General features: G+C 39.6%; 1 protein-coding gene and 1 long non-coding RNA gene across 7 annotated transcripts in view; one reads left to right on the top strand and one right to left on the bottom strand.

Annotated features, from left to right (window-relative positions):
* Positions 1-20,480, bottom strand: part of myo18ab (myosin XVIIIA b) — a 112,184-nt gene that overhangs the window by 58,590 nt on the left and 33,114 nt on the right. For all 6 annotated transcript variants that reach the window (XM_053422339.1, XM_053422338.1, XM_053422337.1 and 3 more), the window contains 14 exons: positions 19,912-20,088; positions 18,898-19,108; positions 17,832-17,974; positions 17,507-17,607; positions 15,725-15,788; positions 15,168-15,312; positions 11,242-11,412; positions 10,640-10,730; positions 8,706-8,898; positions 8,219-8,305; positions 3,284-3,425; positions 3,012-3,171; positions 1,704-1,890; positions 833-1,040 (listed from right to left, as the gene is read on the bottom strand). In XM_053422339.1, the coding sequence (XP_053278314.1) occupies positions 833-1,040; positions 1,704-1,890; positions 3,012-3,171; positions 3,284-3,425; positions 8,219-8,305; positions 8,706-8,898; positions 10,640-10,730; positions 11,242-11,412; positions 15,168-15,312; positions 15,725-15,788; positions 17,507-17,607; positions 17,832-17,974; positions 18,898-19,108; positions 19,912-20,088 (2,080 nt within the window). The remainder of the gene's footprint in view (positions 1-832; positions 1,041-1,703; positions 1,891-3,011; positions 3,172-3,283; positions 3,426-8,218; positions 8,306-8,705; positions 8,899-10,639; positions 10,731-11,241; positions 11,413-15,167; positions 15,313-15,724; positions 15,789-17,506; positions 17,608-17,831; positions 17,975-18,897; positions 19,109-19,911; positions 20,089-20,480) is intronic.
* Positions 975-4,479, top strand: LOC128439865 (uncharacterized). The gene is made up of 3 exons (XR_008338459.1): positions 975-1,089; positions 3,305-3,452; positions 4,124-4,479. It is a non-coding gene; the product is annotated as an uncharacterized LOC128439865 (long non-coding RNA).

Below are 20,480 nucleotides of genomic sequence, written 5' to 3' on the forward strand. Positions count from 1 at the left end.
GCTTTTAGAGAGGTAGGAACAGTAACAAAGCCGATGGGAAGAGATTTATATTGAAGGACAAAGCATTAAAGGTACTAAATAACCTTTGAATGAAGACAGAAAATAATTGGATAGCAAGCTGTTAAGGTTATTGGGGCCCTGTCAAATTCTGTATCTCTGGAAGTTAATTTCATCACTGGCTTAAAAATAATTTGGGCATGAAAAGAAGAAAGTGTAGGTTCATACTGATATCATCAGACAGACAAATGAAGTTTGAAAGCAGGTTTAACTTGGAGGAACTGCAACATTTGAAATAGTAACTTTTGTATCTGACAGAATAGCTAAGATCAAGAAATACATGGGCAAAGGCTGGATGGTTAAGAGGAGTAAATAATGATTCATTCAATAATCAAGGTCGGAGGAATCAGAGAAGCTGATGATTTGTTCAATCAGGATTTGGGTTGAAGTATTGGTTAATCTTGGGCATTACTGTGTAAATAAAAGTATTACACAACACTCATGTGGTGACTAGTTGCTTTTATCAAAGATTAATTTTTAGAACATAAAGAGGTGCATCCGATCTTTGATAGCAGCAGTTAAAACTTCAAATTGTTAAGGTTTTCTGGACTCAATAAAAATGAATATGGTCATACACTGTTGATATGGCTTATGATAGGGCAAACAGGCAGCAGATACAAACTGAATAAAATAGGGTCAAGTATTGACCATTGTGGAACTCCACATGTTCCAAGAGTCACAGAGCAGTATACTTCAGAAAATAATCACTAATGTAACACAAGGAAGACCATCCTTATATAAGTTACCAATAAAGAGATAAAGTTGTCCTCCTCACCTTGCCTATAGATGCGCAGTGCATCCAGCAGCTTTGACCCTCGGAGCTGAGCTCTCAGGAGGCCGACATCCAGAGTCATAAGGCCCGAGTCAGGGCTCTCACCGTGTGTCACCCGAGGCTCACCTCCTCCTCCCACTGCCTCTGCTTTGGGCAGCAGGCAGTGGACAAAGTGAACCCTGGAGCGACGAACCATGTCAATCAGAGCGTCCTAAAAACAGAAAGGACATGACTGTGACATCAGCGTCTGCTTGCTGTCAGTAAGTGAAACTACTGACTAGATCTCAAGTTATGTTTAGGATGGGTAGAGAAATAAACTGGGAATTAAATTATGCCAACAAGCTCTATGTGAGGAACATGGCAAGCAGTGTTTGTACAGGTCAACAGCTTTGTGAGAGGAGTTGTGTTTAGAAGACATGCACAGAAAAGATACACTAGTGTGTGTATGTGTGTGTGTGTGCGTGCGTGCGTGCGTGCGTGCGTGCGTGCGTGCGTGCGTGTGTGTGTATGTTACAGTGTGTGTGTATGAGTGGATTATGGGTGCACAGGGGCTTTAAAAATCGCAACTAAGGTGCCCTTAGAGGAACACAAAATCTCTTTAAATGCTTTAACTTTATTAATATAGTGTATTATGCTTTAAGTATGTGGATGCCTTTATGAAACAATAACATGGATGTGTATTGAATGCTTTGACATTATTTTGGTATAACAGAAAAGGAGGCAATACTTGAATCTTTTTTTAAACAAAATCTCAAAACCTCCTCACAGATGATTTCAGGGGCTGAAACTGTGAATTAGGTTGGGATTCAAGGAAGCAATAATAAGATAAGAAGCCTGAGAACTGGATGATGAAAAGACCTTTTCATCTGCTTACCACTTGGAGTTTGACCTGGATACACAGGCTCTTCTTCTTAACGGCGGCCACACCTGTGGTGAAGGTTTTCCTCATGCTGGTGGCCCGTCGCAGGGCGAGCTGAGAGCTGCCTTCCAGACCAGCGATGGAGCCCGACAACACGGTGGCCCCGCTGGCCCGGCCCATAAAGAGCCCACTGATATTCTTCCTGTGGTGGCAGGAGGATGAATAGTCTTTATACTCACAGCTGCACTCATTTTCATACCCATCAAACTAGGTAGAAAGGACTTTTGCTTTCTGACATTACCATGCTGGCAACAATTGCTGGTTTTTAGCCTGACTGTTTGTAATAATCTGTAATGATAATATGAAAAAAATAAATCTGCAGCTTCAGAATTTAAGAAAAAGATCGATTCTGAGATACCCACTGAAATCAGATAAATAACATCAGATGACCAGTTGCTTGGTGAAATATGAGGAATCAAGCTATTAATATGTAAAATGAATTAATTCTACATGCAAATTACACACATGGAATCTATTTTGATAGTAATGGGTACTTGTGATAATTTTCTCTTTTAGTCCATTTTCTAAACCTGCCTGGACTGATCTCTTGTCTAGTGTTAATGCTCTGGAGCTATTACCGAATTATCCTATATTATTAGTGAGTCCTCTATATTTATTGTATTATTATTGAAAGTATCATGTGTCCCAATAGCACCAAACTCATCACTGCACTTCCCTGGGACATTAATAAGACAGACAGACATTTGTGGAAGAACTTACTAGATAAGGCTATAATCAAACTATAATTTGATTATAGGAACTGACGATTGAGAAGAAAACCTTTTCTTACATCATCCCGGCAAAATCGGCAGCCTGGACTGTGGACTCAAAGCAAGTTCAGGCTCCAGCAATAAATCCAGGTTCATCGGACCTGATGTGGTCTCCACCTCAAGGTTGGACGTGTTGTTCATTCTAAGCTATGCTTTTGAACCGCTCCTGATTTATCACTAAGCTTTTCAGTCCACAGGAAATGTCATTACTCTCGCTGGTCAGTTTGTGTGATTTCCACCCTCATATTTTGTAATGAAGGTTGATAGGTTGACAGGGATTCAATGTTGGAGGCGTGTCCCAGGAAAGTCATCTGGTGCAGACAAAAAGTTTTGTTTTTCTCTTCAAGTTAAGATCAGCCAAGTTACTGGTCAAAACAAACTAAAAGCGACACCGCAGCACTGGAAACAGTTTGACACAGCACTGTTTACTTATCACTACAAACAAGGCTCTAATAAACTGAAAGCTCTGTGTGTAAGACTGTGTTACACATACTTCTGGGAGTCCTGCAGCAGTGTGGCAGCGTTTTGGGCAGCAGGGTTGTGCTTGGCATGGCTCAACCAACCCTGAGCATTGTACTCCACCCAGTTCGTCCCGTGGCTGTGACCAAGCAGAAAGAGGTGGGGCTTCTCTCCTCGCAACAGCAGACTAGCTCCTGCAGCACACAGAGAAGATTTATAAAACTCTCTCCAGTGACATCAGGAACATTGCTGTTTGTTATTCCTGTCACTCTCCAGTAAACCGCAGATGATGGGCCGAGCGCTCACCTTTGTTTTCTCCCTGTGCAGAGCCGTAGTAGCTGAACAGTCTCTCCAGCATCGTTTCCTCTGAACCTCCAGGCTGAACAGCCTCCTCCTCCATCAGCCACAGAAGTCCCCGAGCCTCGTCCTTCCTGGCCAAGGTGCGAACCTGTGATGGATGTGGACAGTCACTAATGTCACCAATTTATTCTTTTACAATCACTTTGACCTTGATGGGACAGGTTTATTCAAAACATAAATAACATGCACCTTTCACATTGGGCACATACAGTAAGAGCCTGACCATCTATAGCGTGACATCTTTCTATCGTGTGGACAAGGGAGTCACTGATGAATTTTATATCCATGTTGGTGAGAGAATCAAGACAAGGACTCAATGGAAAGATTGGATCTTTGTCAGGCTTTAAAAGGACATATAGAACTCAGCATGGGAACTACCAGGTACTGGGGATTTGTTTCAGGCTTTAGGTTGAGAGTATCAGGAAAGATCTTCCTGTGTTAGTGGTGAGTCTATATTGGCTTGTTAGTCGCTGAGCTGTGGTAAATCAATACTGCTGAGAAATGAGTTGATGTCTTCCTCCCTTGGGTAATTTTCTGGCATAGAAACATTGGAAAATTTGTATTTATCTCTTCAGGTGAGTGTGTTGGTGTCCCTGCTGAGTTCTTGTGATTGAGATTGTTGCTCCTTTTTTTTTTTGTAAATACCAGATGTATTGTTGTAGTGGAAGTTCCTTATTGGATATGGAATTGATTTCATTATTTTTTATTTCATGTGGTTGAAATTTATATTTTCCTCTTCTTTCTTGTTGTTTACAGAGGATGAAATAATCTTTTCTCTTTTAACAGTTTTTCCGAGCTGGTGATGACTGTGGGGAGTCATTTGTATCCAGGAAGGATGCCCACTTGCTTCTATTGGAAGTGCCAAAATCTGGGCTCTTGAAAATAGATGTGTTAAAGCGCCATCTGGTGACACTGTGGATTTATACATGCTAAATCTACTCCGTGTGTTACGGGGCCGTGATCGCTAACAGTGGATCGCTGAATAGAAAATACTTGGTATGATGTAATTTCTGTGAGGAAGTCATCAACACATGAATATGAATGGTGCTCCAGGGAGAAGCGTTAACACATTCTGTGCAGAAACCTCTTTTTTGTCTTCCTTTTTTATCTTATGAAAACATGTTTATCTTATCCACTTTATTTAACACCAGGCAGATTTAAATAAATGGACAAAAACTGGCATATAACGAACCACAGCCAAGGATTCTAACTTTCTAGCTTCAATAACTTTCCTCGTTATGCCTCTAACATTGTTATTCGCACAACAAGTCACCACATCAGAGCCGAGTGAGCCGACACACTCACACAGGCTGACAGTAATTGGCCAGAGCTGAAATATTTGCAGTAAGCAGCCGTCAACAGCGGTGCATTGATATTTCAACACTTCTTTCTTTACTGATCGATGAAAAAGTCATTTCATGAGCAACTATTCTACTGGAAGAATGCAAAATAAAGATCGTGCAGAAAGGCACACTGTCTCATGAATTATCCTGGAAGAATGCCTGCCAGGGTTTTTTTCTTACTACTTTCAATAAGTTCCAAATCAGCACCTGAAGTTAATACGACACAAGTTCCCCACTTCTCTTTTGTTGGATGCTTAGTAGCCGAGAATAAAGTTTGACTGGGGTGAAGTTACTTTTAACTGAATTTGCAATGGCTGATTTGCTTCTAGTATATTATTTACATCAGGTCCAATTATCATCATGTTTAATTCAAACCAGGATTCTGGGCTCTATTTCTACCTCAGCCAAAGACGTTGCTTTTATTTGTTAGTTGGCTAGGTTAGGCTAAAATTACTCTACAGATTACAACAAAACCAGGTGGAGGGCTGCAGTATAGGTCAGGTTTACCACTGTGAGATACGGTGTGTTTCGACATTTTCAATATTTATCCAGGGAATAATTCATGGATCTTGATGAAAGATATAATTAAGATCCATATAAAGGGGACTTATATCTACAAATTGCATTGGGTGCATCTTGGTTGCACTGTATGGAGAGTTGTGATTGTGGCCGAGGTATGCGCTCTACTGAGTGCTATTCTAGTTGACATTATAGTCAGGCAGGTTTTTAGTGGCTTTGACTTTGACATCTCCAAACTTTAGGATCCAGGATGCTTATTAATACATCAAGAGACAGATAAACACATATTTTACACAAAAGACTATCTACAGTTCTGTATATTATTTGATAGCTTTAAATGAGTATGAGTCCTGGAGGATAGATCCAGACGATCTGCTCCAGAAGATGCATCCTGCTCATTTATTCTTCATAAAATCTTCAGTGCAGATAGTCTTATAACCAAGTGGATTAAACATTGCTTGAAATATGATAACACCTCCTGTAAAAACTCAATCTGATCCCTGAAAAATGTGGAGGTCTTTAGCGAGGAGTAAATGTAATAATCTTGCAATAAAACCAGCAAACTGATAAATGATCAGTGGATGGTTGGAAACAGCCCTTCGGCAAGCCCTGACACGGCCTCATAAACTGCAGATTAATGCCACAACTGCTGCTCTTCTTGTCAACACAAATATCGGAATCTTGCTCCGTGGCTTCCTCTGCTGTGATTTGTACCTTGTGATATTTTAAACTGTGTGCTTGGCCGAGATCCGACTGTCTAAATAAAGAAGAGGGACCTCGGCACCGTTTGATTAGATTGAAAGTTATCTGACTCACTGTGTCTTTTAGTCAAGATGTGCTGCTGAAACTGGCCATCACTATGTTATTTTTTTATATTTCCGAGTTTACTCTCAATAAGCTTGTTTATAAGTTTGATCAGTATCATTTATTCTCAAGCAAATTATAGTGTGATTGCATATTCAAGGATATTTTTGGTTAATCACAAGGTCTCCACCACTAAATCAAAGTTTAAAAGTCGTCCATGTGAACATTTCTGAAAATGGAAGCACTATCCCTTTAGGCCAAAAACTAAAAACAAAAACTAGTATTACTACTTTTGATTAGGTTTAGGGAATCTAATTAGTGCCAAACACAAAGTAAAGCTGAAAATTAACTTAATGGTAGATCATTAGTCTTGATAATAGATCCAAGGTAAAGAAAAGAGAAAAGTTAGATTTCATACATACAGCTCAGAGTGAGGAATCTAACAATGGCACTAGAATGGTCATTTGGACACACCATCTGTGAAAAGTATGTGCATAAAATGTTGAGTCGATCCATTCAGTAAATGTTGAGATATTTGACAGGATAAGGTGAAACTTTGTTAGTTGTATTGTAGGAATGATCGGATGATCCTCAAGGTCTGTAGGGTTCATTCCCTGGACACCACGAATATTTACATATCACTTCATGAGAATTGCAACATCGTATATATGTCGGACTTTTTACATTGAGATAATTTGCTGAGAAAAAATGGTAATTTGAAATAAAGCATATGTTGATGCCACATAGTGACTACAATATACATCAGTGCTGCAAATTTTCTGCAAAGGCCTGGTGCCACACGTGTACTTCTAATAACTGGCATGACTGGGCTTTGCTGTAAGAAGCTGATGAGCAGAGAGCTGAGAGTTCTTTCAAGCCAACAAGAATGAAACAACTCAAACTCAATTCCAATTAATACTGAATGAGTAGGTGGAAATCCAAAAAGAAATGGAGATAATTACAAAAAAAAATGAGCCACAATCACGAAGAAAAAACTTCGTGGATGGAGGCAACGGGCCTGGAACAGCATGGTAATCAATGTCTGCTTTGTCTCTAAGGGTATAGATTTAATTTGACAAAATGTTTTGGGTTGTAAACAACCAATATGTGGCTGATAAATAAAAATAACACTTCAGCTGGGACAAGCAAGAGAAAGTAATGCAAATTAGATCATCGCTTTAGAGAATTTAGGACTTGTTAAAAAGCTTATTTAGTCCATCGCCTTCAAATATCAAATCAATCCGTGCTGTACACTAACGTTTTGATTTAGTCTACAACACGGTTTAGAACGAAAATGTTTTGTCATGCATGAAGCCTACGGTTAGATTATACCAAACCATTTTGAAATTGACCAAAGTAACAATGACCATTGAAAGTCTCTCTACTTCTTTTTCAGTAAAATGTATTATTTCCAATCAATTTTAGTTCTTACTTAAGGTTTAAGGTTTCGTTCAACAATTTTTTTAAGATTATTTAAATATTATCAAACATCAAGAGATTTCAATTTGATGAAAGTCTTTCTTTCCAATATTGACAATTACTGCTTTTCAAATCACTATGTTTTTGATGTAGGTTGTTTGTGGGTTTGTTGGCAAAGCATCTGAAATATTTCAATCCAAATTGGAACATTTGACAGTGTCAGATAATCACAGTACTTGACATATAAAAGTTTGAGGACTCATATTTAAACACAGATTCGGTTTTTACTGTATTTCAAAATAAACACTGCTCATTGTTTACCAATACATCTCAAATAAATGCAACTTACCTCTGCACAATGCATCAGTGTCATCTCAAGTCAAATGAGCATGAAGCAGAGGTTTTCTTTCCCGGCTCTCAGATCAGATGGCTTTTGTGCTCAGTGATACCAGCTTTGCTAGATTAGCCTTAAGCTACAGTTATTTGCTCTTGCCAGGGGTGATGAATGGGGCTATTTGCTGGCTCTGTCATATTTTGTAGAGCACGTTTACACTACGACCTGATTTGCATTAATGTCTCCCTGACTAAGATTAAATCTCAGGCTCAAACTAACGACCCTTGAGTCTGAACGGGAGCAGCCTCAGTGATTTACCAGACATAAACACAAAGTGAAGATGTGCTGTTATGAAGACCGCTCATTTCTCATTAGGGGTTCCAGGTTGGAGCAGAACACAACAGCATCACATGCACATATGCATGGAACATAGACAGTGCAGATGAGGTTTCTTGTGCTTACCAGAGCTTGGGATGAGGCTTGGTCAATAGCTGCTACAGACCGTGAGGTACTGCACTCTATGTCATCTAAAGCAAGTTCTATGTTTTCCTAGATGCGGGAGGGGATAAATGCTCAGGTTAGTGATCTACAGCAAATCAACCAGCAGAAGATGATTCAATCAATAAATCACAAGTGGAGCTATTCACTGCAATTATGGTATTAGCCATTACTAGATTGTAGATTGGGTTGTGTAGGGGTTCGTAATTAGTGCAATGTTTCTATAATATTTCTCATTTGATTATGCATACAAGTATAATTGAGTTAATTGTCTTTGAATAATAGGATTCAATTATGGTAAGTAAAGTGGAAAGGATGGAGATTTCTGAGACAAACCTCTGAAAGTGAAAGCGTTTCTGTGTATATTGTATATATGCAGGCCATGGTGTTAATCTGTGTATGTTCTCTCTGGTACACTGGTTAATACTGTGCTCTGTCTGCCACGCAGCACCTCCTTGTATCTCTCTAGCTCCTGGACGAAGGTGCGTTCGTGGAACAGGGTCTGCAGCCTCTCCTGGGTGTAGTTATGACAGAGCTCCTCGAATGTGGCGCCTCTCTGCTGTTGAGCCAGACGCGGATTCTGGAAACCCGGAGTGTCCACGATCAGCAGCGAGCACAGAGAGTGCTGGCTGGACTTCAGAGCTCTGAGGGAGAGAAATGGATCATGATGTAGCTTTGACACTGGAAAGCAGCAGATTGTCTGTTTAGAACCCAAAGATATAAAATGTTTATGTACAACAGAGACAAAAATCAGTGTCTGGTTTAACAAATCCTCATTATGAATATCTTTTAAATACAATCAATATACGACAGGTAGACAGAATAAAAGAATGGTCGTGTGCATGGTACCAGCTTTTAAAAAAACTCCTAACACCTTTTATGAGACACTTTGTTACGCTAATGAATGAATTATTTTTATGAGAAGAAATTGCAGCAGTTTCTTGACCATATCAGATGTTCTGTAATTCATTTTAATTTAAACATATTAGTTTCATTGTCTGTCTGGTTTTTATATTTGTGAGTGATTCACTTGTATTTTGGCACTGACTATGTTATCAGTATAAATTTATAATAAGGTTTAGTATAAATTCCTATAGGGTGTGTAAACTGTAAAGATCAATATTCAGATGCAGTTATTTGCAAATGTTTATATTTGGATGATTTTTAAGGTGAACAGAGGAAAAGAAAAAAAGGCCCGTCAGTCATTAAAAAACATGAGCCATACATAATGGTAATTGAGGTTGTGTAGCAGCCAATGGCACTAGAAGCATTACACTAATGTAAAGTGTGGAAAGTATAGAAAGATAAATGTGAAACCCTCGCGATTAGAACTGACATCTGTGAGTAACACCGTGTGTGCAGGGTTTTCTAAAAGAGCTGCTGCAGAGGCTGTCGAGACAAAGGCGCAGTAAAACGAAATGAACTAGAAAGAAGTGAAGCAGCACATTGATTTCACAGCCTCCGATGTAACAATGCCACAACTAATTGTTGCAAAACAAATGCATCTGAACAAAAGGTCCTCCTGAAAGGAACATTTAAACAACACTGTGAATCTGCAGACTGTGTATGTGTGCCACAGTAGAGGAGCAGAACTGTGCATACTGTTAACTGAGAAGAGAAATATTCTTATTTCATTTGTTTTACAACATTATAAATGTGGTTTAAAATTGCTGTGACTTATGGATGGAGCACAAACAAGGTGGGAGTAAAGTAATGCGAGCAAAAGTGTTAAATGTGCTTTAACTTTTAAAAAGGGATGAAAAAAACAAAGAGAAGCAGTAAAGGGAGTTCAGAGTAAACATTGACAGGATATGATGTGGCACTTTAAGAGTCACGTGAAGTGTGGCAGTGGAATTAGCTGATATATACAAAATTGTAGAGGAGGTGGCCATTTGCTTCAAAGACATTTGAAAGCTAGAGCTAAACAATCATCAAGTTTGAGTTACAAGGCTTTCAGAGAGTATTCAGACCCTTTACACAGTTGTTGTTAATGTAATTTTAAATGGATATAATCACAATTTCACCCATCAATCTGCACTAAGTAAGCCATAATGGCAAAGTGGAGTACACAGCAGGGAGTTGAAATGAACGCTGGTAAAAGTTGGACTGTTAAGGGGCGGAAAAACAGGTAAGAATGAAACAATGAGTGGATAAAAAAGAGGATAGGAAAAAAGAGGGAAAAAACAGAGGGTTGAGGCTAAAACTGAAAAGGAAGGGAAGAAGAGAAAAATAATATGAAGAGAGTAGTAAGTAGTTATGATTCAGACTTAGGGTCTGAAGCTTTCTCATATCTAATAACTATATAGTGAATACTTCTTCTACTTCCTATAAAAATCAAAGACAAATACAGTTAAATATTTGAGGTATAATATTGTGAGATCTAACCTGTTTATGAGGGAGATGACGAGAGTGAAGAGCTCAGAGTAGAGTCCTGACGCCATGGCCTCCAAACACTCCAGAGCTGTGACCTTAGAGCCTGAGAGACAGGGGGGGGAAGAAGCATTTTAAGAAGCTGTATTCTGCTTCGAAACTGATCTCACTATGATCAGACTCATCTGGAACAACCTAGTGCTGAGAGACTTTAAACCTGCCATCCAGGTTATATGTCAACTCTTTTCAAGCAAAACACAGGAAAGCGTTTAGCTTTGAAAGCATTTCAAGCATTAGAAGTAAACATGAAAAACAACCACTATTCAAATTGTGTTTAGAGCACAGAAAAATTGAAAAACGGTCAAGTATCAAAAGTTGGCTTAAAATATATGGTCCCATTTTGGATTTTTTTCCAGATTTAAATTAGAATATTAGATATAAAATATATTTCACAACTATCAATTAAGTATTTTTCTAAAGTATAGCAAATACCATGTCCATCATATAAGGGTGTAGGGAAGGTTTAGCTGACCACTTTTGTTTTGTAGTGAACAGCCAACATCAGTGTGCACATGATCGAACATGTGAGATTAAAGACGCTGCAGTTGGGTTTGTACCTGAGCTGTCGCCTTGGCCGCCCTCGTCCGGTGCTCCTCTGAATGACGTGGAATGCTGCAGCCCTTTGGCCTGGTGCTTAAAGATCGAAGAGGAGAGCTCCTCCAAAGTGCAGCCCAGCAGGTAGGCCGCTTTCTGGGCCCATTCATGACGGGCAAACTGCCTGCGTCCCGCTAAAGAGAGAGTAAAATAAACATGTATCAAATACAAGACAATATGTATCAAGGACCTGAGGAGGAAAGATAATGCAGATGACAGGAAGAAGGTGGAGAATGAATGGTGTAAAAAGGTTCATACCTAAACAGAGATCCATGCTCTAAGAAAATGTGTGTGTGGTTTCTGTCAAGCTACACGGTGCTTTTGCTTTTTCTGAGCTATGGCTAACACAAACTGAAAACACACTGTAAAGTACAAATAGAGTATCGACCACAGTCTTAGCCTTTAATCCAGATAAGAATTTCTCATGGCAGGTCTGGGCGGTGTGTATCCAAAAGAGATATTTTCTTTCGGCTGCTGACAGGAGCTGAAGGCAGGAAGCTGTGAGGTGTGTGTGAAAACTGACAGATTCTCTTCTTCAGGTAAGTTTTGTCGTCTGTAGAACATTACACCCACTGAGCACTTTATCAGGAATTTAATAATACAATCAGTCAATCATATGGCCGCAGAGCAGGTAATGAAGTCATGCAGATGCAGATCAGGATGTCCACATCAAACATCAGTTTGGAAAGACAATAGGACCTCAGTGACTTTGACTGTGACATGGTTGTTGGTTTCAGATAGACTGGTTTGGGTAAATGTGAAACTGCTGATCCAAAGATGTGAGAGTTTCTACTTGTTCTATTGGATTCAGTGAACTGCAGTGAGCTCCTCATTCACCAGAAGTGAATCCAGTAGAACCTTTGTGATTGGGTACAACAGGAGATTGATGGCATGAATGTGGAGCGTACAAATATGCAGAGATGATGTGATGCATTTCAACATGCAGCAGAATCTAAGTGGAAACTTTCCAACATCTTTTTGGAATCAATGACTGAGGATGTTTGAGAGCAAGACAGGAGCTAACCAGTATTAGTATGGTTTTCCTAATAATGTGCTCAGTGAGTGCATTTCTTTTTCTGACAGGCCTGATTTTGTATTGAGTTTGTATTTAAAATCTAGAAAGTGGCGAGACATGAAAAACTGTCTTGAGGCAGTGAGGAGGTGAAGAGAGAGGTAGGAGAGGCATGAATAATAACTACGCTGATGACTTAAAGATCCAGTGTGAAAGATTTAGGTGAAAGGGATCTATAGACAGAAATTGTATATAAAATAATCCTTGTGATGTTTTCACAAGTGTTTTGATCTACATTAGACAAATTGTTGTTTTATTTAACCTAGAATGGGCCCTTTATACTTTATATACTTTATATTTACATCATGAGGGGGTCCTCTCTATTGAGGCCGCCATGTTTGTTGTAGTAGCCCAGACTGGACAAACCAAACACCTTTTTAGTTTTTATAAAAACTGAAGGTTACCACAGATTCCCTTTCCTGTTTGAAAGGGGAGGGTGAGGTGAGGGGTATTCATCTGCTACATGCAACTTCACCACTTTATGTCACATTGAGCCTTTAAGTCCTGGAAGGACATTAAGACAGAAAAAACAAACAAGAGGCTCTGAAGTAAACTATCAACAACATGTGTTATTTTTTCTTTTACCTTCATCTCCATCTGTGTTTGATAGGGCACAGCATGCAAACATGCAAGTAAAGAGAGGGGGTTAGAGATAACACCGTTCATGAATTCATCAATTCAAAGGTACAGGAATGCATAAACATTAGTATTAAACAACATTGACCAAAGACCACCCGTCATGCTTTGGAATAGTGAGCTGAGAGGTTAGACATGTCAGTACCAGTGGATGTTAAAAGATACTCTGGACTGGCACACGTCCTTGAAGCATTTCCCCCCCACAAAAAAGACAATTAACTCAACTGAAAGCACATTCTCCTACGTGCAGGAACAGCCAGTGCAGACTCAGGAGATTTCAAAATATCAGACACCATTTTAATATTCAAGCTACAAGATGTTTTGTTATTGTTACAGTTACAATGTTAACACAGGGGGGAATTCTCCATATCTGATCTTGGACAAGTTGTTTATTCCAGTTGGAAAGGTAAAAACCCTTGGCGAATATTAATAAAATCCATCAATGTGGTTTTAGTTTCATGTTGTGGAATCCTGAAGTGGTTTATTATACAGGTAGGCCACCCCTTCACCTAACATTAGGAAAATAAATATATACGGTAATGAAATATTCATTTTACTGGGGAGAGGAGCGAACAGCCCACACACCCTTCAGGATTTCTTTGTCCGTGTCAAAAACTGTCATTGTCAATGTCAATCATGTAGACAGGAATCGCATTAACACATGCAGATATGTGCCTGTTAGTGTTTCTTCGAGTTACATTCATCTGCTTTCTACTGTTATAATTTATAAACCAATTAATGGTTTTGCAAAAGCAAAAAGAATTGTAGAAAATGTACCTCCTCTATTTGAATCTAACCATGTAGATACATGATATGGCCAGAAGTATACGGACAGACCTTTCCACGCACTTCTGTGTCTTCTTCGGTCTGGGTCGGTTTTTTGGGGCTTTTGTTCTTGATGCACTTCTGTTTCTCAATGACAATACTCCTGCGCATAAAGCAAGGTCTTTAAAACTGGTAATGCCAGACTAGTGTGGAAGAATTCGATGTTTGTGCACTGAAGTCCAGCCTCAGCCTCTCCAGCACCAACGGAACGCTGACTAAAGAAGAAATGATGGACCTCACCAGTGCTGCAGTGGCTGGATGGGAGCAGACCACTGCAGCGTTGTTGAGAGACTTCTAAGAAGTCTTTGATAGATACATCATTAACTGGACAAATAAAACAACAACTATCTCCATGGTTCATTACCACTACAATATTTTTTAATTTGTCGTTTTATATTGACATGTACAAAAAAAATCTGTTTAAACAGCATTTTATAATTCTATTATCCTGGTTAGTGTTGCAGTCTACATGTCCAAAAAGTGTTTATTCAAATAGCAAGACTGACACCTAGTGGCAGTCAGTAGAGTAAACTCCACTGCTGTGTGATATGGAGTTGGGTTTACATCTTTACAGTTTGTGGTAATTTGATGTTGAGTAATGAGTTAAAGTTTGGTTGGCAGCACAGAGAAACAAGCTGCTAGTTAAACCGGATAAACTAAGTGCTCAGACATGGAGGAAATAAGTTGTGGCCTCCGCCTAAATATAGCAGAGGAAAATGTGCCAAGTCCTATTTTCAATCCCTGAAACCTCGAAAGTACAGTCTTAGGAGGAGCACCTGAAGGCAACGTTTACTGTTGATTCCATTGCTCTATGCAGATTGTATCTTGTTCATTAGGTGTGAAATGTAGTCTGGTTGTTGGTGACACAGTCAGAGCGACTTCTGTATTAATGACATTTGCTTTTCCATTTGTCTTCCATAAAAAAACACCATCACACTGGGTCATTTAGTGAAAATAGATAGTGATACAGTAAATTACATCATAGTCGTCAAGTTACACTGACCCTACTGACCAGTTCAGTTGGTGAGCTTTTCCACTGCTTTTTGGATGTCAAGGATAAAGAAGTGTATTTTGTTAAAGATATGAATTCCTTTTGTTCATTTTTAAACATCTAAATATCTGTAAAACAATGTTTGTTTTTCTTTCTGGGTATGTCTGACCCAATTCCGTGGTATCTTTTTTCTTTCACATTCTAAAATCCCTCTACACCTCTGTTTACACCTATGTGTTATTTAAGCAAACACATGCACCATTTTATGTCTATGATATCATCATGTGCCGAGCATTTCAGTATAAGTCATCAGACACTAGTCCAGAAATGGAGGTATTTTCAGTCAGTCATATGGGAGCTCCTACCTTTAGTGGCTCCTGCAGCTCCCAAGTGGTAAATGGCCCCTAGGATGAGCCAAAGGGCTTTCTGCTCATCACCAGAGATGCCCAGTACTTTCATGGCCGCCTGCAGCTTGGTGAACTGCTGCGAGGCTCGCTGCTTGTCCTCAGGCTGAGGAAGATCACATCAGATCACATTATATCAGATCTATATGTCAGTCAGTCAGTCCGTCTGTCTGTCATTCAGTCAGTCAGTCAGTCAATGCATCCATCCAATGCACGGTAGGGGCTGACCAATATACAGTCCAGTGTTACAGTAGCTGATTATAGATATATTGGTATCATTGACTATGTCAGGATTTTTTTTTTTTTTTTTGAAGTACAGAATTAGAGAATAGTAATTCTGTAATTTCTCAGTAAAAAGTATCTTTCAACTGTAAAATGTTGTATTATTTATGGGGTAAATGATTCCCAACTCAAACATTAATATAGGCATTGGTTGGGTTATAACACAGGGCTCAGAAAAAAACCATACAGATTATATGAAAATATAATTTAATTTTAGTGAAACTGTCTCTTGTTACCTTAGACTGTGGTATGATCCCAAAAACACTGTTCTCAGCCAGATGGTTAAAGTGCAGCTCCGTTCTGATGAGAAGGGTAAAATCATGGGATAGGGGGAATGTCAACAAAAGAGTCGGTAAAATGCTGACTATTAGAGAATATAAAGACGAAACAAAAACATAATTTCTTATTCAGAAATAATGATTAATGAACCATAAGAAGAAAAAAACAGTATCAGATGACCTGTATCAACATTCTTATAATCTGATTTTTTAGACTTGATTTTGAAAAAAAGGTCATACTAACCAGCTGAGTAAAATAAGTTCTGCTTTTAAATATGTTTACAACTAAAGTTAATGGTGTCTCTTCCTTTCAGTTACAGCAGAGACTTCGTCAGCTGGAGTGAGCTGAACCAGCTTCAGCTGAACACCAGCAAGACGAAGGAGATGATCGTGAACTTCCGGAAAAAAGCATCCTACTTAACACCAGTGAACATCCAGGGATTGGACATAGAGGTGGTGGAGAGCTACAAATTCCTGGGTGTTCACCTCAACAACAAACTGGACTGGTTGGACAACACACATGCCCTCTATAAGAAGGGCCAGAGCCGCCTCCATCTGCTGAGGAGGCTGAGGTCCTTCGGAGTGTGCAGGGCTCTCCTCAGGACTTTTTATGACTCTGTGGTGGCCTCAGCCATCTTCTACGCGGTGGTCTGCTGGAGGGGGGGTAGCACGGACAGAGACAGGAGCAGGCTCAACAGACTGATAAGAAGAGCGAGCTCTGTCCTGGACTGTCCTCTGGACTCCATTGAGGAAGTGGGGGACAGAAGGATGTTAGCCAAGCTGGCGTCCGTCATGGGCAACACCTCTCACCCCCTACATGACATTGTGGGGTCCCTGAGCAGCTCCTTCAGCAGCAGACTGTTACACCCACGGTGTAAGAAGGAGAGGTTCCGCAGGTCCTTCATCCCGGCCGCAGTCAGGCTCTACAACACCAGCACCACCTGATAATGTTGTAGTCCCTGTCGATTATCTCCATCTCCACTCAACCTCTCACCATAGCTGTATTTGTATTTTTATTTTTCTTATTTATGTTTGTATTTTTGTTTTACTCAGTCCACTACCATGCACAATATTTATTTACAACACTTTACATCTATATTTATATCATGGTCACTTAAAATGGTTACATTGCATTATTTATATTTCCAGTATGCTATGTTGTAGTATTATTTATATTATGGTCACTTACTTTTTAATTATTTTTCTGTATCATGGTCACTACTGTTGAAATATTACTTATAATATTTTTGTTTTCATTACAATAACACTTACATCATTCCACTTTATCCCCAGCACCTGCTTTTGCACAGTGTCTGTTTTGCAGGTTGTTTGTTATCTGTTTGTTATCTGTACTCTTATTATGTGTAGTTTGAGTAGTGTACATATTGTGATCTTTTTTATTTGTGCTTCGGCACTGTTACTTTAATTCTGTTTTCCTTTATTGCTGTAACAAGTGAATTTCCCCATTGTGTGGATAAATAAAGAAATCTAATCTAATCTAATAATGACTGAAAAGTCCCACATGTCAGTCCAATGTCTGACTCATTGCAGTAAACTATGTGTTTATTAAATAGTAAAAGGTTAACTGACGGTTGAGGGTGAAATTTCACACACAGCCAATGATCAAATACATCTCGGGAAAAAATCCCTAAACATCCCAGATTGGTTGTGACACTCAAACCAAACTACAGTAATCTCACTGCCATTTTTTCTGTAATTAAAGAATTATCAATAGTTCACCTCAGGCTGGTGTCAGCTCCGGCCAACATGTAGTAAAAGATGTTGAAGGTGGACTCTCCCTCAGGTCGTCTGCTCACCCTCAGTTTCTCCAGCAGCATCGTCTAAACAGGAGGAGACAACATTAGTCCCAATGGGCTGCTGTGGATCTACTCAGTAATGTGTGTGGTAGTGTGAGAGGATCTCAGCGTCTGGACTGTTGCAGTCTGCAAACCCTCATCTTGTAAAGACTTGTATTGTTTCAGTTTATTGAAGCTATGGATATACAGTAGGTGTTGTGTGTGTGGAGTGAAGTGACGGAAGGAGGAAGTGTGAGTGTGTGTTTAACCTGGATGGAGGCAGAGGCCACCTGCCCAGCCTGGTCGAAGTCGAGGGACACAACATGGGAGAAGTGGCTGGCATTAGTGTTCATAGACGTGGAGCTGTTGCCAAAAGCCTCCAGGATGGTGTAGACTGCCTGCCACTTCTCAGCTGTGTTACAAAATTAAATAAATAGATAAATAACACATTTGAAGAGTTGCGGTGTCTCTGTAGAATCGACACTCAACTGTTACACATGTAACAGTGGTATCCCTTCATCAGCGGCTGCTGACACAGTATGCAACATCATCAACTCCACTTCGCTGCCGCTATATTGCACACACAACATCTAAACGATTTCATGATTATCCCAAAAGACATCAAACATGTTAATCAATTCTTCCCTACCATAGAAAAGAAAAGTTAGTCTTTACTGTGTAAAACACACATACACTTTTAGTGCTGACTGTGATTTATGTGAAGTGGCTCCTGCAACACTGCTATTTCCCTGTTGGATTTATAAAGCACTCTGTCTTACTGTGGGTGCAGGTGGAAATTAACTGCTGTGCTTGAAGCAGTTGTTGGACTTGTTTCTACAACATCTTGTTCGAACACAGGTTCAGTATCATCTAAAAAGAGCTTATTCCATATTAGATTTAGTGGCTGAAACTCAGCCAAATACTGGTGTCTTCATTGTTGTCAGTGGGGCTTGTTATTGTCTCAGCCTAACTCTCACCAACACATTTACCGCTTGTCTTTAGCACTGACAATGAAACTGAAGAAAGGGATGCATTAAAGAATGATTCCTTTTTTTTTTAACAAAGGCCATGTTTTCATAGTTATAGAATAACCTCCTCTTTCAACCTCGGATGTATAGATATGCACAGTTACATTTCCAGTGCAATGAGGATTTATTATTGATATTAGTTTTACCTGCAAATTTGTAAATTTTAATGAAAGTTTAGAAAAACGAAGACCATGTTATAACTCGATATTAGACATTTAACATCAGTCCCCATTGCCATATTCATCATAAGCAGCACAACGTTATAAAAATCCATGTAATCTGCATTATATGCAGTCTGCAGACTCACCAGAGAAGATTTTGCCCGTGCTGCCAGCGATGGAGACCAGATACTGCAGCAGGTGCTGACAGTTGGTGGTCTTGCCACTGCCAGATTTCCCCAGCAGCACGATCGACTGATCCTGCCGAGTAGTGAGCAGGTTGCGGTAGGCCGACTGAGCCACAGAGTAGATGTGAGGAGCCGAGTCATCGCGCCGGCAGCCTTTGAACATGTGCATCACCTTATGAGGGAGGAGCAAAGATGGAGGAGGAAGAAACATGCAGCACGGAATGAGCACAAGAGAAGGACATAGAAAGTTATGGGTATGAGGTATGTTAGAGCACTGAGAGAAGAATTTTTCTCTCAGAAACCCACAGTAATCACTGAGGTCATAAAAATAAAACATGAGAAAACAAAACATAAATAACAAAAAATTTATCTGGAAACTGGTGGTTTTGGTTTCAGACTATTAGTTTATGCCCAGAATAACAGTTTTGCTTTTTATTTGTGAAATAAATTATTTTGTGGACATTTCATGGACTGTTGCCGTTGCCCTTTAAGATAACACCAAAATGTAGCATTTCAGACAATGACTGACAAACTAATCAAGTAGAGCGATATTGAAGCAGATTACAACAGTGTTTCATTGATGAAAACAACCATGAGGTTACCTAAGCTATTGAATAATTTATATTTCATGTCTCTATCCGCTTTCTGAGAAGGTTAAGTTTGGTAAATGTTGGCAATTCTGTCAGCTCTTCAGAAAACCATCAGGTTTAGGCGGTTGTTTTCAAACAATGCTTAGGTATTAGAATGTGTCTTTAATTCTGTGTCTTGGGTCCTAAAAGGTTAAACACATTAGAAATGTATTGAATTTATCGATAATATCTCTTCTACCCAAATCTATGTTCAACGTCACAACTAGATTATTTCTGCTGTAGCAGTTCTTCTTCTTGGGAACCCAAATAAGTTGAAATCAGAGTGAAATCATGGGCATAAAAACAGGATGCTGCAGTAGGCTCCAGCCATCAGTCTAAAACTTACCTTCTCAGAGTACATGGAGGGTGTGCTGAGGGGGTTGATGACCACCATGTTGGTTCCGGCGTAGGTGTGAATCAGATTTCCTCCATAGCGCTGCCTCAGACAGTGCATCACACTGGATTCATTAAGGTAGAGCAGTGAAGCCAGGTCCTCTGATCGGTCATATGATGGAGGGTTGGCCTGCAAATGGAGGGGGAGAGAGGTGTATAGCAATGTTGGCATAGATGGTAACCAGATACAGAATATTTAACCTGATCAGGGGAAACCCTTAGACTAATAGTGTAAACAGGTGTTAGTCTAAGTTCAAAGGTCAAGTGGTGCTGTCAAATTATCCAGGGCCATAACTATGCCTGGGTTCAGGCACTTTCGGGTCAAACAGGTTGATTCCTACTAGGAAAACACCCCTCCTCCAATGACACTAACTCTGCAACTACTAAATGAAAAATGCTTCATATCATTAACTGCTAGTGTAACCACTAATGTTATTGTTTATTAATATACAATCAGAAAAAGATAGATCAGGCTTTGTGTACACATACATTAGTTATAAGAGGATACAGAATGCACAATGT

Source organism: Pleuronectes platessa, chromosome 5, assembly GCF_947347685.1.
Source record: "Pleuronectes platessa chromosome 5, fPlePla1.1, whole genome shotgun sequence".
Lineage (NCBI taxonomy): Eukaryota > Metazoa > Chordata > Actinopteri > Pleuronectiformes > Pleuronectidae > Pleuronectes > Pleuronectes platessa.